Raw genomic sequence first — 16,700 nt, forward strand, 5'->3', positions numbered from 1 at the left:
ACACTACATTCGCAGAACACTATATTTAGTGACTCCGGAGAAAGGGGAAGAAAGATATTTTTGAAAAAAAAAAAAAAAAAAAAAAAAACTCAACCTAAGCCCTTTAAAACCTCAACATGGACATCGAGGGACTTACCCCATTGGTTAGGAATTCCAATCCCATTCATTCCTCTTCTTCTTCTCCTTCTTCAGATATGGGAATTAGCAAAAGAATTTGCATACTAGTTTCCAGTGACGATTATATCTGCCAAAACCTCAGGTGCTCCAACACTGCACCTGCATTTATCATACATATATTATGATTATGAATTAATTATTAAGTAGTCGTTTTAGATTATTGTTACATTTTGATTTTTTTTTTTTGAAATGATTACATTTTTTATTCAAGAAGAATTTTATGATATAGGATAACACTTGTGTGAGACTGTCTCATAGGTCTCAATGCATGAGACGGGTCAGATTTTTGAGTAATGGGTTGAATCTTTGGTCTCGTTAATTAACGATTCGACCCATTTCGCGAGTGGAGACCCATTGTGGACTCGTACAAGGATATTGAGTATACAGTTTTTGTATCAGACTCGATCCTATCTTTCGTAACATGCATTCCCATTTGTGTTGCGACTGATTCGGTACGCTACGTGTCCGGTGCACGAAGAACTGCCTTCGATCCCCCGAACTTACTTACTTGTGGAAACCTTCCAGGTGCCCAACGACCTATAACGCTAGTCATTACTGTTACTGTTGCTAGGAAGTAAGCCCCACAACCTAAAGTGGCGAATAACAAATAGAATTTGTTACAAAAGCTGACTAACAGCGGTATTGAACATAGCAATGGAATTCGCACAAAATTTTGCCATTAATTAATAATAATAACTATATTTATTTTTAATACCGAATATATGATCGGATTGATCAATTTATGATAACTAATGAATAAAAATAATTTTATTGTCATATAATGAAGCATTTTAGTGAAAAAATTTCATCCATAAACTTTCTAAGGAGTAAAATAATTTAGTGAAATAATTTTATTGTCATAAACTTTAAGGAGTAAAATTCTAATCAAAGTTATCTTAAAAAAAAAAATTATAATCGAATTAGTAACTATAAATATGACTCTCAATAAAAACTATTGATCATGAACAATCTAAATTACTTTAGTCATATCATTGGAAGGATCACTTCATGCCGCTTAACCACTTAAGCATAAGGTGTTTGACTAAATTAATTTTTTTTTTATATATATAACAAGGAAGGGGGAAACCCAAAAGAAGTTTAGAGCTTTACAAAGCTGTATACACATTACGCAAACTAGGAAAACCTGATCTATCATTATCTAAGAACTCGTTAATCTCATCTGGGGGGTCGGTCAGTGACAACAAGCAAAAGTCGTGATTAAGGGCCATTTTAGCCAAAGCGTCTGCTATTATATTCTGTTCCCGAAAGATGGGATTTAGAGCCCATGAGTTGAAGCTGAGGAATTCCTTTCTGCAGGCCTCCAAGACGTTGTGAGCAGCCATGCTAGGGAATCGAGAGCTGCAAAGGTAATCAACTGCATCTTGTGAATCCGTTTCAATAAGGATGTCTTTATAACCATTGGCCAGCGCAAATTGAACTCCTTTGAAGATTGCCCATGCTTCTGCCTCAAAAGGTGTACAAATGCCGAGTTTGGCAATGAAGCCCATCTTCCATTCTCCCTGTGAGTCTCTTAAACCCCCCCCCCCCCCCACATCCAGCAAGGTAAAAGTGTGCAGCCACGACACCATCAGTGTTAAGCTTGACAAGGTTGGCAGGAGGTTTGGTCCAGTAAAGTAATTTCCATGCTGCTGAATTATCAGAAACTTTCAGACCTTTTGATCTTGAGAAAGCAGCATTGGTTTCGGATATCTGGGAGAGGATCCAGGAGACTTTAGAATGTAACGGTTGTATTGATCCCTTAAAGATGGCCTCATTACGCCATTTCCATAACCACCAAAGGGTAATAGCAAATGAAGTGTTGTCACTGCATGGCCTTCTTCCATCACCCCTTGCCGAGATTTCGTTATCGAGCCAAGCAACCAGGGATAGGTGTCGGGAGCTCTCATGCAGCAGACGTTGAGTGATTTTCCAGACATCCTCAGCCAATGGGCAGAACCGAAGAACATGGTCTGCATCTTCAGCGATTGATCAACAATGCCAGCAATTCTCATTATCTGTTAAGCCCCGTCTCAAGCGATTTCGATTAGTGAGGATTCTATCATGTCGTAATAGCCATAGGAAAGTACAGATCCGGTTTGGGATCTTTAATTTCCAGATATTCTTCCAATGTGCCGCATCAGTTGATCCAGGGAGATTCATTACAGCCTCATACGCTGAGCTAACAGAGAAAATTCCACTAGCCTCCAAGCTCCAAACATGTCGATCTTTGGCATGGGGATCCTCATGGAGTACAAAAGTAGCCAGCCTAGTCAGAATTCTCGCGGGGAGGACTTGGTCAAGGAGTTCCCACTTCCAGCCCATGCCCGCAGTCCAATAGTCGGCCACAGTGTTATTCAACATGGAAGGCGCTAATTGTTGTAAAGCAGCATTAAACAAAGGAGATTCCAACAACCAAACATCCATCCAAAAGCGGGTGGTTTTGCCATTACTTACGTGCCATTTGATCCCCTTTAGGACAATTGGTGAAGCTCGAAGTATCCCCCTCCATGCATTGTAGCTGCTGCTCTCAGGTTGCCACGAAGTCAAGTTCGGCGGTTCAGCTTCATACTTAGCTTTAAGGAGCTTAACCCAAAGGCAACCCTCCTCTTGAAAAAACCTCCACGCAAGCTTAGCTATAAAAGCAAGGTTCATTAATTTGAGGTTCTTGATGCCCAAGCCCCCATGTGACTTGGGGTTTGTGACCATATCCCATTTCACCAAATGGCATTTCCTTGCTCCCTCCGAGCTACCCCAAAGGAACCCTCTGATGTGTTTCTCAATGGATTCAATGACCCCTGCCGGAAGCAACAATGACTGCATAGAGTAGAACGGTATGGTCGACAGAACCGATTGAGCCAAAATGTGTCGTCCAGCAAGTGAAAGTGACCTGGATTTCCAACCAGACAGTCGTGACTGTATTTTGGCAAGAATTCCATTAAAGGAGTCATTATGTAGCTTGCCATGGATAGAGGGAAGTCCTAGATGGCTACCCAAAGCCGAAACTTTTGGAATGTTCAGAGCTTCAGTGATGGATTGCTGGGTTGCAGGACTGGTGTTTTTGGAAAACAGCACCGAAGATTTCTGAAGGCTTACGCTTTGGCCTGAAGCTGAACAAAACAGGTCAAGGCACCTCTTAACTTCAACTGCCTGGTGGATAGTGGCCTCGCCAAAGAGAATCAGGTCATCTGCAAAGAACAAATGTGTCAAGTTAGGGGCATTACTAGAGAGTTTAATACCTTTCCATTGTCCATTCAAAGCTGAATTTTCGATTATATGACTCAATCTGTCAATGCATAAAACAAACAAAAGGGGGGAGATGGGGTCTCCTTGTCTAATTCCCCTTTCAGGGGTAAACCAGTCAGTTTGGATTCCATTCCATAGTACAGCAAGTCGCGTTGTAGAGATGCATTGCATAATGTTTGTAATCCAAGATTGTTTGAAGCCAATATCATGTAATGTGTCTTTGATAAAGCTCCAAGATAGTCTATCGTATGCCTTTTCTAGATCCACCTTATCCAATAGTAATTACAATTTTTTCTCATAATTTAAAATCTGATTATATTAAAATAAGAAAAAGAAAAAATAAAGACGGCAATAGCCTAAAAACTGGCATGTCATAATTACAGAATATATTTATTGAGTTAATACCCAAAATCGTCCTCGACTATAATGATTTTTCTCAATTTCGTCCTAAACAACTTTGATGACCTAATATCGTCCCAGACTTTTGTGTTTCGCTCAATTTAGTCCTCCATTTGTTACTCCGTCAAATTGGTGTTAAATAAAGTGACAATTCAGTAATGTCAATATTGATCTCTCTTTACTTTCAACTTGTGAAGTGCGAAATTCCTCTTTCTTGTACGAATTACACCCAGAATTACTCCCGGACCTGCAAATCAAATTTTATATTCGCAGTTTTAGGAGTAATTCTGGGAGTAATTCGTAAAAAAAAAAGAGATTTCGCACTTCACATGTCTATGAGTAAAGAAATGCCAATATTAAAATTACTGAATTGTCTATTTATTTAACACTAAATGGACTGAATAACAAATGAGGGACTAAATTGAGCAAAACCACAAAAGTCTGGGATTAAATTGAGCGAAACACAAAAGTCTGAGACGATATTAGGTCACCAAAGTTGTTTAGGACAAAATTGAGAAAAACCACTATAGTTGAGGACGATTTTGGGTATTAACTCTATATTTATTACTAGTATTACTTTTCTCTAGTGAAAAGTATGAGGTCATGACTTTTTGGCCTTTTGGGTGAGAAACTAAGGAGGGTAATAGACTAATAGGGCATTTTCTACCGAATTTGGCATTGACTGCTACTTACAATTTACAAATTAGAATACAGTTAGTAAAAATAAAATTAAAATTTAAAAAACAAGTTGAAAAACCGACTTTCTACAATAATACGGTATCTGACCCTCGCGGTACAAATACGCCTGCCGGAATCGGGGAACCGCCGTCGGCGTCCGGAATTTCATCTCCAGGGTTGGACCTCGATAGAGTAGAAGAGTCCAGTGACGATCGTGATCATAGCCATCAGTGCGTTGTAGTTGGTTTTCTTTTCTCATTTTCTGAGAGATCGGCCCATCACCGGAAATCGTCTCTTTTCCGTTGGTCCGGGCCGGAATTTTGCAATGGAAGAGCAGCTGCTCCTCCAGATTTCCCCTTCGGATGCTCGGGGAAGCCCCGGGAAGGAACAGCAAGCCGCCGGAGTGGGAATCCTTCTGCAGATCATGATGCTCGTTCTCTCCTTCATCCTCGGCCACGTCCTCCGCCGCCATCGGTTCTACTATCTACCAGAAGCTAGTGCCTCACTTTTGATCGGTAATACTGCCGTTCCCTCTTCATCGATTATGCGTTTGTTTAATCACTTCAATTCGCCTTCTAGTTGGTACAGTTATTTGTTTGCACGGTACAGAACTGCGGAGTATGCATCAGTAATTACTTTGAGACAGTGGATGATAGTGTACCACTAGTAAGAAATAAAGCAATATTCTGTACTGATTATATACTTCTTATACTCTTTTCATTGAAATGCAGGTCTAATTGTAGGTGGCTTGGCTAACATTTCAGATACTGAAACAAACATTAGGTAAAATTTTCATTTGCTTAGCTATTTCTCTGTACATATGCGATTTTGAGTGTATGTATATATGTATATATTTGCATTTTTATGATAAACCAGCACAGAGTCTCAGCTGATGATTTTTTTTTTTCTTTAATCTTTGTCATGACAGGGCATGGTTTAACTTTCATGAGGAATTTTTCTTCCTCTTTCTGTTGCCTCCTATCATATTATATCCTTATTGAGAATTTAGTTTGTGCAGTAGCCTTATATTTTCTGGTTTCTTTTTCTAAATGATAAAATGATTAGCAAAAGTTGTTTCCTTGACTTTCGGTGCTACTCAGTCAGGATTCAGTTTGTCTCCTGTAAGTTTTTACAAATTTTACTTGTCAATGTACTTTAAATGGAGCCTTTTAATTTTATCTTATAATATAAGATGTGACTGTATTATCTCACATATATGCAATTTTCAGAAACCGTTCTTTTCAAACTTTGGAGCAATTGTGACATTTGCCATATTCGGAACATTTATTGCTTCAATGGTTACAGGTGTCTTGGTGTAAGTACAGCACTGATATTTTTGTTTTGAATTTCCACCATCATTTTGGAATTATTTGACATTTCTATGCTCATTCTTGTTCCATTTCCTTTCTTCTTCTAAAAATGAAATTTGTTTATTTTTAATGAACTTGGCTGCAGTTACATTGGCGGAGTGATTTTACTCATGTACAAACTTCCTTTTCTTGAGTGTCTGATGTTTGGGTCCCTTATATCAGCAACCGATCCTGTCACTGTTCTGTCCATATTTCAGGTTACGGCTCTACACTCGTTCATTGATAATTTCTGTAAAGTAGTCCTTCTGACATGATTGTCTGGGGTTAATGAGCCTTATGATCTATTTCTTTGGGTGTGTGTAGATAGATAGATATAGATATTGATTACATGTATGCAGTCATGTGACAAAAGAAGAAAAGAAAATGGTAGTGGTTTGTGATTAATAATTATATCACTTGTCACCTTATGTAACTAATTTCCTGCAATCAAGTTAACCATTTGACCCATTGAGTTTTAACTTCTTCTTCTTTAATTATTATATTGTTTTTTATATCTTGAGTAATTTATCTTTCTTTAAATATTGCAGGAGCTTGGCACAGATGTCAACCTTTACGCATTGGTGTTTGGTGAATCTGTTTTAAATGATGCAGTAAGTTCTTTGTTTCTTTCTTGTATTATGTTCTAGTTTTAGTTATACAATAGGTTCCTTGAGGAGTTTGGTAATTCTATTTGCTAATTAGCTTCTTCTTTTTTAAAAAATCTTTTTGTGTTGCACAACTGGAAGATGGCAATTTCTCTATACAGGTCAGTTTAGTCGAAATGCTTTTCTAATTAGACTAATGGTGGATATTCAATGAAGTCTTGGAAACTCTATTGTTTTGTAGGACAATGTCATTAGTGAGAAGCAATACCTCGTCTGGACAGAACTTTTTTATGATCACTGTCCGATTTATAGAGACATTTTTTGGATCAATGTCAGCAGGTCAGTCTTGACAAGTTGCATACTCTCTTAGTGACATGAAAAGGACTTTAACAGGTTCTTTTTCTCCCTATCAAAGGACTTATATTTTAAGTGTGGGGGGGGGGGGGGGTGACAGGATCCAAATTTATTAATATAGAAAGAAAATTGATGTAATATTAGGAGCATTACCTGCTCAAATATTTTGTATCTTCATATATTCAAAATTACTCCAGAAATTTGGGTTAGAATGGATGCCTTATGTCTGTGATTTCATGTATAAAGGGGCATAACAACTATATTAAAATGTGTGCACTTTGTTGATGAGACAAGACTACTATTCTATCTGCAATGCCATTTTGATAATCCTGTTGCAGTTGACTATCTAAACTCGAGTATTTCTAATAAAGTTTCAAAAGGAAAGCCTTTTATTCTGTGTCTTCTAACTGCATAGTCCTGATGCTGCAGGTGTTGGTGTTGGATTCATTTCAGCTTTGATATCCTTTTGACTTAATGGTTGTTCTTTTTAGATACAAAGTTACAAACTTAAAGCTAATTTTGTGTAGATAACAGAGGTAAGAGATAAAAGATGATGGATACTAAATGCCCTATCCTTCTCCTAATTATCATTTAGAAAGAGGAAACTTTGTTGTGCTAAGGATGAGTTAGTAGTACAAATTACACACTGGGATAATTGTTCCTTGCAAGCCCTTAAACATAACTAAAATATATATATTTTTTTCTTTTCTTTGACTACAAAACAAAGGAGTTGTTCAGTGAAGTAGCAACACAAACACTGTTAAGTAATGTTCTTATTTTTTTATTTTTTATTTTTTAAAAAACATTTGCATGTTTCCAAAAATTAAAAAAAAAAGTTGTTTTTCTGTTTTTGTTTTCAAATTATACATATCACTATAAGTATATTAACCAATGAACCCATTATCCATGTACCTCCTCTATACCCCACTGATCCCAGTATCCATACTGCCCGATGGGTCTACATCCATCCCTGAATGTCGTCGGGTACTGTTAACTTCCCCGCCATTCTTGTAACTGTCACCTGTAATCTGCGCAGGTGTGTCCGCACCCCCCTGACTGGACGAGAAAGAAAGGATTTATCGGAGCAACGCCCCAGGTTCCAGACCAAGGAGTAAACTTTCCCGTATGAGCATTCGGTACATGTATCAGTCCGTTGCTCCCCACCCTGTGCTCTCATGGCACCTTAATCCCACTGCACTTAACCCCAACCTAATCCACCAGCTCCTCTCTTTTCTAACTGCACATCCCCTAACTTTCACCTAACCCCCCACCCCCACCTTATTTCTTTTAGCCAACTCCATATTCATCTCAGTTTCATCCCACCCAACCATCCACACTTTTGTTGAAGTACACCACTGCTTCCTCTGACTACTACATATCCCTCCACAACATCTTTGATTCTACCCAGATATACACATAACTTTGACTTTTATCTAATCTTCAGTAATCATCCCTCCATACCTTAGTGTTCTTCACCCACCCCATCCATCCTGGTACCCATATACTCCATCCTGTGCTCCCATGACATTTAATCTCTTCTCTACCAGCTGACCCATTCCTTTATAGACTAACTATAGAAGTACATTTCTTTATGTTCTTAGTATATTTCTGAACAAAACAAAAAAAACCATTAAAAAGCAAAGAAAACATTTTCAAGTCATTTTAGTTGATTACTTTTACTTTTTTACTCTTTTTTGTCACAGAAAGAGTATCAGTAGCAAGGTGGAGTTATATCAGATGACAAGAAAAGAGGTTCAAACTAACTGAAAATGAACTTAAGAAACAAAAGTTATTCTTATCCCCAAAAGGCCCCCAAGATTTACAAATCCTCATCCACAAAAGCATCATTAATCTTGGACCATAAGATGCCTCAAAGCTTTTTTATTACATGAATTTTCCATGCCTTTGCTTAGAATTGCCTGATTATTTCACAGAAGAAGAAATTGTTTCTTTTCTTAGTTTTTTACTATTATTGATTTCTATTCTTGAAAGTCCAGTTTGATACACTGCAAAGAAATCCCAAAGTTGTGCTAAGTTTGTAGCTTTTAACTGCACTGTGAAGCCTTAACTTTTCATACCTTTTCAAATATGCTGGATTGGATATTGACAAGTAAGCATATATCTCCTATCAATTTGAAATTTGGGTTAATTTGGAAGGGGTGATGATTGTCTCTCAATCTATGTGCAGTCTTCAGAACTTGGAGTGTTGTCTGTTTGTCCTTTTCCCATATTTCTCGTGAGTTACTTCTAACCTCTTTCATTCAGTCTATGAATTTCTGCTTTGATTTGTACCATTTGTTCCTAATAGTGCATAATTTCATTTAGTTACATGTTGGCGGAAGGTCTTGGTCTTTCTGGCATTGTGTCTATACTGTTCACTGGAATTGTAAGTCAGAGATTACGACTTTTTTTTTTTCTATTCTCTAATTATCTTTTAGTTGGTTAAGGATTTTCCATAAAGAAATCTGATTCAGGCATCAATTGTTGTTTTGTCTTAGGTAATGAAACGCTATACATACTCAAATTTGTCAGACAGTTCTCAGCGATTTGTATCTTCATTTTTCCATCTGATATCTTCCTTGGCTGAGACATTTGTGTAAGGACCAGTTCTTATTTTAGACATTTGATTTTTGTTATTTCCTTTTATATACAACTTTAATTTAGACACTTTTTGCTCTGTTTAACTTGCAGATTTATATATATGGGATTTGATATAGCAATGGAACAACATAGTTGGACACATGTTGGATTTATTTTCTTCTCAATTGTATCCTTGATATTTCATTGCATTTGTTTTTGGATGATCTTTTTAGTATTATGTTGTAAGTGTGTTTTATTTCCTTAACTTTCTTAATGCTCCAGCTATTCATTGGAATTGCTAGGTATATTTTGCAAAACTATGTTCCTTCAGTATTTAGATAACTTATATTGTTTACGAGTTAAATTATATTTTCCCATGATTCAAATTTTGTCATATTCTCATTTAGCACAATTTGTAGTCATATTTTACCTGAATAATGACAATGAAGATATTATAACTAGATGCAGTTAAGGTTGAATTACTAATCAATTTTCTGACTTTCTATGAAGGGCTGCAAATGTGTTTGGCTGTGCTTATCTGGTGAATTTGGTAAGACCTGCAAATCGAAAAATACCACCAAAACATCAGAAAGCACTCTGGTACAGTGGTAAGTCTAAGGTATTGACTGAATGACTGAATGTTCCTTTTGTGCACTTCCATTACTGCTTACACTGATGAAGTGATGCATGATTAGGACTTCGAGGGGCTATGGCTTTTGCCCTTGCTTTACAGTCAGTTCATGATCTCCCCGAAGGGCATGGTCAGACAATTTTCACTGCAACCACAGCAATTGTTGTTTTGACGGTAACCTCTTGATCCTTGGTCAATGGACCTATTTCTTTAGGGCAGGGTACTCACTCTCTTTTCTCTCTCTCATGGTTACCTTTAAACTTGTTTTGGAGATTCTATGTCTATTAGGCCTTGCTTCCAAATAACTTTGTAAATATATGCTGAGAATCACAAGAAAAGATGTGTGTTAATTGTGTTTGGGGTAATACTCAATGATGTGATGAATACTGGAGGGGGTGGTTTCACTGACTGAATAAATAAGAGCACTTTTTTATTGTCAATTTAATTTACCTTTTTCCCATTAAAGATTTCCAGCATATAGTATGTCTTCTTGTTGGACAGCCTTATGCCAAGGATGAGGGGAGAAAAAGGGTAAAAAACCTGTGTTTACAAAATTATACTTAAATTTACTAACTGCCTTGAACTTTCTTTTCTTGGTCAATATTGATGGATGTATATTTATTTACTTCTTGCCACATTAACCCCTTGCACTCAGGAAATAGAAGCAAGATTTACAATCTGTATCTGTTGTTGGTAGAAATTACAACAATGTCTTAGTATTAAAGTAATAACCATCCAAATCAAATATGTATGTGTGTGTGCGCGTGTGCCCATGCATGCATAGCATTATTATCTAAAATATCCTTTTAGGGTGTGTTTGGAAACCTGGAAAATGAGTTCTGGAAATCATTTTCCAAGTTTCCATTGTTTGGATGTGCCTGGAAAATCAAGTCAACGGAAATCATTTTCCGTTGACTTTGGAAAATAGGCTCATTTTGGAGGAAAATGACTTCCCCTTTTTTTTGAGGGGAAGTCATTTTCAAACTTTTACACCAACATCACACCACCACCAACATCATCAACACCATACCACCACCATTATTATTATTATTATTATTATTATTATTATTATTATTATTATTATTATTATTATTATTATTATTATTATTATTATTATTATTATTATTATTATTATTATTATATAACAAATAACACAACTACCACTACACCACCACCACCACCATAATATTTTTGATATATTATTAGTTTTTTTATTATATTTAAAATTATTATTATATTATTATATTATTATATATTATTATACATGTTGTAATATTCGAAATAAAATAATTAAAATGTTTAATTATACAATTCTACTCATTTTCCAGAAAATGAACCAAACACACAAAAACAGTTTTCCAGAATGCAACCAAACACTGGAAAGGAAAATGACTCATTTTCCAGAAAACATTTTCCAGAAGTCATTTTCCTGCTTTCCAAACGGACCCTTAAGTAAAATACAGTTATATTTCTTTAATAATGTTCTCAATTTGCAGGTCTTGATTATTGGTGGATCAACAGGTACTATGTTGGAAGCTTTAGATGTTGTGGGTGATGATTATGACAGCTCCTTGGGGACGGGGACCTTGGGTGAAGTATGCTCATCACTAGACAGTTTTTATTTCTTCCTTTTACGCTACTAGTATTTTTATATTATTTAGTCGTATCCCTAATCTCATAAGAGTTTCCCTTCATGTTTTCAATTACTGGATATTTAGGTCTTCTTTTTTCAAGTCTGGGTTTAACTCTGTTATTTCAAAATTTGTCTTGGGTTGTGAGCTTTCTGAAATAAGTAACAAATTTACATTTCTGCTGTAGTCAATTGTCATATTAGCATTGCTCTCCCTGTGTAGATATGTCAGCTTGGCAATATCCAAGTATATTTAAAGTGGATATTTTCATTTATTTTGTTGTTCATTTCCTGGTTTAGAGATTAGAGGGAAGTAATGGTTATATTGCGCCTTCTTATGACGAGGAGTCATCATCTGGAAGTAGGTTCAAGATGAAACTAAAAGAGTTCCACAAGAGGTAGAAAATGATTTTGATTTGGACTTAAAGTCCTGTTTTTCTGATGTGTGTGTGTGTGTTTATCAGTCTTTGTTTGATGCACACTTTTCCATGATTACTGCAGCACGTCATCATTTACAGCAATAGATAGGAACTACCTAACTCCATTCTTTACAACTCAAAATGGTGATGAGGATGAACAAGGTACAGTGCTCATTACTCTATTAGAATGGTTTCAAGTTTATATTTACCTGTTTTGGTTTCTCAAGATTTTTGTTTTCACGTTGTTGGTGAATTCCACCATTTCACCAGCTTTAATCTCACATATATACCTGTTTTAAATTGAAATTCCATGCACGTGAATTTTACCACTTCTCTTCATATTTTTAATCCTGTATCATGTTCCATAATATTTTTTTTCCTTGTGAATTTACCAATTCATATTTTTTATCCTGTATTATATTCCATAATATTTGAGTTAATTCCATTTTTGGTCCTAGATTTATAGGTGGCAGTTCACTTTTAGTCATTTTTTATTAGAAATCCCCTTTTGGTCCTAGTATTATTATGACATGACCAATTTTGGTCCTCTATCAAAAAGATCGTTGAAATTTTGTTAAATACAAGGGCATTTCGATCTTTTATTATGAATTTTGTCATAAAAATAAACACAAAAAATATAACATGTCAATGCTCTTTGTATTAAAAAGATCAAAATGTCCTATTTAACGAAATTTCAAAGATTTTTGTTGATAGAGGACCAAAATTGGTCATGTCACAATAATACTAGGAGTCTAGGACCAAAAGAGGATGTTCTGATAAAAAAGGACTAAAAGTGTACTGTCACCTATAAATCTATGACCAAAAATGGAATTAACTCCATAATATTTTGTGTCCTTGTTGGTTGTCATATTTGTTGTGCTTGTGTAAGTTGTCCAATATTATCCTTATACAGAGTAATACCTTTTGACATGGTAGTTAAAAAATGTCGGGGAGGAAGGAAGGAGGATTCCTTTGTAGTATGTAATATCTTGTCAATTTATTTTACAGGGAAACATTTACACCTTAATTGACTAACTGCACTAATATGGGTCAGCAGTGTGTAAGGTGTAGACCACACTGAGTATATAGGTTGGATTGTTGTGTCACACATTTGTTATTTACAAAGTAGTAGACCACCCTGAGTATATAGGTTGGATTATTGTGTCAAGCACGCATTTGTTATTTACGAAGTATATATTTTTGAGTATGAAGTTTGGGAACTAATACTCCATTTTAACATTTGGCGGATAAATGCAATCTACCCTCCTATTCTTCATGTTATTTTTTAAAGCTTATATTTGGTTTTTACCCTGTTGATTGCATGCTCTACTTTGTCCACCAAGATTGGGTTAAATAAACGTTTTCTTTTATTTTACAGAGGAGCTGATAAGCAATTCCAGAAGAGCAAGATATAGCGGCCATAGCTAAAATTTTCAGCTGACAAGAACTCAGACGCGCTCATAACAAAAGATTGAAACAACTTTGTATAAAGTACCAAAAAAAAAAAGGAGAAAGAGAGATCAGTGATGGTTCATGTTCAGAATTTTAATTCTTATAAAAAGGGGTAAATACTTGTAGGTGTTGATTCATCAGAGCAAAGAGGGGTTATAACACGTAATGTAGTAAAAGTATGTAGTGGGATCTATACAATTAGGTTTGGTGATGGATTATATTGTTTGTAAATGATGCTTTATTAAAGTGCTGTTGAACTAGCTTAGCTTGCCCTGTATTTTCTTGACGCATCCATACAGAGATGTTGCTGGATTAGTAATATATGCTACTTACATGGGCACCACAGCATTATACACATCTTTCCAACCAATCATTTTCAAAAGTTTTTTTAACCATCATTTTCAAAAGCTATATGTACGTTTGTCTGAGAAAATTTTGTTGACCTTCCTGTCTATTTTTTTTTTTAAAGAAAAATAAAACTCATTAGTTTATCAAAACAGAGAAGAGTACATCGAGGAAAAAGAGAAGGAATGAAAAATCATCGTGTGATTATTGGAAATGACAGGGTTAGTGCGACGGAAAGTCTGAGGTTCTCGAGCTCCTAAGAATTTTAGAGAAAGAGCGCTCTCAAAATTTCATTCACAAGCGTCTGGCGGGGTATTTGTAGGTGAGAGGATGGGACACATGCTGAAAGGTCGGGGTATGTATGCCACGTGTCCTCCATGCACTCAATAATTGTCATGTGTTTTCTATGCACTTGACGGTTAATGGAGCATGTACGCTACGTGTTCTCCATGCATTCAAGCGAGAACGTGTAAGAGTATATCAAATTAATCAATGATTAGTAGGCTCGGCTTAAGCGTATGTGTTAAGGTTCATCTTTGAGTGCTAAGTGGAGGGGCTCGGTTCAAGTGTACATGACCCTAAATACAACGCCATCAGGGAATTAAAAATTGCTAGAGAACAATTAATGTAGAAACTCCCAAAATGCTAGTCAACTAATATTGGCATCCCTAAAACAGGCAATGCTTAATTGTAATTTTGGAAAAATAATTAAATTTACCTTATATATGTCTTCCCATTTCACTATTTTTATTTTGTAAACATTCAAAAGTAATCTTTAAATTATGTTTTTATGATGTTTTCAAAAAAAAAAAAAAGTTTTTATGACATGACACTTTATGAACTATGAATCAGTGCGCGTAATACTGAGGCAGTGCTAAGAAAATTTGCGTGATATGCCATATATGTATGGGTACATGCATTAGCACCTCTGATCTCATGGCTACACATATATGGGAAAATTACAAAAGTTTCAGGTACAAATTCTAATGTGCTTTCAGACAAGGAATCCTCATCCAGAATTTAAGCTGACTCAAGGTATATGAAACTAAAAACAGTTTTTTTTTTTTGGGGGTGACAAATTCTAATGTGATTGTTTCTACATATGACTCAAAGTGACGATGATGAGCAAGCAGGTCCAGTATGAGTTCATCCATCCCAAGCATTATTGTACAAACTCCAAAATTGCATAGTACCCAACTAATACTGGCAGCGACACGATCATCCCCAATATAACCCTGTCAAATTAATACGCAACAACTTAACGCCCCAGGCCATTTCTTATTTCTCAATCCATCAATTCACAATATACATATATGGGAGAGAGAGAGAGAGAGAGAGTAGTATACTCACGCAGTGCTAAGAACATTTGCATGCAATCCGTATTCTACTGCAAATATGAAGGAGGTAATGGACTGTGGTAACGCTGCCTGCAAATTTATATCCATCCATATATTAGACTACATATATATACACGTGTGCCTCCATATATATATATATATTCAAGTGTCTGTTTCTGTGAGACCTTTTGAAAATGCACACAAGCTAATACATGAATGCACGGAATATAAAATAAATTAAGAAAAAAAGGAACCTGCCTGTATAATGGCAACCCTTAAGATATCCCCACGCAGACCTACTGCAATAGAAGCTACAGCCATGGCCGCCGGCCCCGCTATGAACTTCAACGCCATCCCAATTGCCGTCACACCCGCACCACATGCTACCACTTTCTCTTGCAATGCCATGAACAGCCCTGCATACATACATACAAAGATATATAATCAATACATACACCTATATATATAATAATAATAATGTGCATGTGTATATATGTGTGCGCACAAACACGAGCACATATATATATATATATATATATATATATATATATATATATATATATATATATATAATTGTGTAATATAATATTATATTGTTACTTACCCATGCTAAACATGGCGGTGCCAGTGCCGGCCTTTGACAGGATGAGTATGGAGCCTTCCATCAGGATTGGCATTTCAAAGTGCCACCTATATATTACATATTTCAATAATGTTATAGATTTTTTTAATAATAAATTTAATTTGATTTTTCATTAGTATGTGATTATTAATTATTTAATTTATATACCTCTTAGAGATAAATGCCCAAATTATGCCACCAAAGCAACCATAAGTGTTAGGATTCATTGCCATCTTGTACCAAACCGCCTTCATCGACGTCCGCCAAAACGAAGGCGCCGCCCTATCACTGCTCTCCACAACCGCCGCCGCCGCCTTCCTATTATTTCCCTCCAAATCTTCACCGCCATTTTGTACCGCCGCCGCTTCGCCGGCGGAGTTAAAGTTGTTCTTGGTTTGCCTCAGCTCCAGGACGAACAAAAGGAGCGTCAACCAAACGACGGCCTGAATGACCGACGACTGGACCACCAGATCCACCGCCCGCGGCCCGTACATGGCCTTGATCAACGGCACGCCGACGACGAGGCCGTTGGTCAAGGTGGAGAGAGAGAAGCCGGTGATGGACCAGCAGAAGCTGCCTTTGGTGCAGAACCGGGCCCACACAGCCAGGACGGCGACGATGATGGCCTTGGAGATGGCGTCGGCGGCGGCGAACTTGTAGTTCATCTCGTAGGGGTCCACGTGGACGGTGAACTCGAAGGTGAAGAGCGGGAGGGTGAAGTAGCTGACGAAGCGGGTGACGGCGTCGCACTGTTCCGCCGTCCTGAAAATCCGCCACCACTTCACGGAGGCGTAGCCGAGAAGTAAGGCCACGTACAGCGGCACCACCGCCACCACCACATTGTAAACATCTCCCCACCCTATCATTCTCAAAAACACT

The 16,700-nt window shown here is 36.8% G+C and overlaps 2 protein-coding genes across 3 annotated transcripts; one reads left to right on the forward strand and one right to left on the reverse strand.

Annotated features, from left to right (window-relative positions):
• The first annotated feature begins 4,545 nt into the window (after positions 1-4,545).
• Positions 4,546-13,857, forward strand: LOC109149374 (sodium/hydrogen exchanger 6-like). Of its 2 annotated transcripts, XM_019297110.1 has the most exons (22): positions 4,551-5,012; positions 5,229-5,280; positions 5,426-5,485; positions 5,594-5,618; positions 5,727-5,812; positions 5,953-6,064; positions 6,395-6,457; positions 6,593-6,612; positions 6,693-6,790; positions 7,235-7,263; positions 8,884-8,915; positions 8,994-9,041; positions 9,131-9,191; positions 9,304-9,401; positions 9,497-9,572; positions 9,668-9,687; positions 9,896-9,993; positions 10,081-10,190; positions 11,513-11,611; positions 11,947-12,044; positions 12,148-12,227; positions 13,444-13,857. In XM_019297110.1, exons 1-22 carry the CDS (start codon positions 4,823-4,825, stop codon positions 13,491-13,493), a joined length of 1,605 nt encoding a protein of 534 aa, XP_019152655.1. In that variant the 5' UTR covers positions 4,551-4,822; the 3' UTR covers positions 13,494-13,857. The 2 variants fall into 2 exon arrangements, 1 of the variants encoding a protein (XP_019152655.1); XR_002048953.1 differs by lacking the exons at positions 12,148-12,227; positions 13,444-13,857 and having other exon boundaries at positions 4,546-5,012; positions 9,896-10,004; positions 11,947-11,960.
• An 880-nt stretch (positions 13,858-14,737) lies between these two features.
• Positions 14,738-16,700, reverse strand: LOC109149376 (auxin efflux carrier component 5-like). The gene is made up of 5 exons (XM_019297113.1): positions 15,990-16,700; positions 15,804-15,889; positions 15,454-15,615; positions 15,213-15,285; positions 14,738-15,097 (listed from the first exon to the last, which is right to left on the reverse strand). The coding sequence occupies exons 1-5, from the start codon at positions 16,685-16,687 to the stop codon at positions 15,025-15,027; spliced, it is 1,092 nt and encodes a 363-aa protein (XP_019152658.1). The 5' UTR covers positions 16,688-16,700; the 3' UTR covers positions 14,738-15,024.

The sequence above is a fragment of the Ipomoea nil genome, unplaced genomic scaffold (genome assembly GCF_001879475.1).
Source record: "Ipomoea nil cultivar Tokyo-kokei standard unplaced genomic scaffold, Asagao_1.1 scaffold2159, whole genome shotgun sequence".
NCBI lineage: Eukaryota > Viridiplantae > Streptophyta > Magnoliopsida > Solanales > Convolvulaceae > Ipomoea > Ipomoea nil.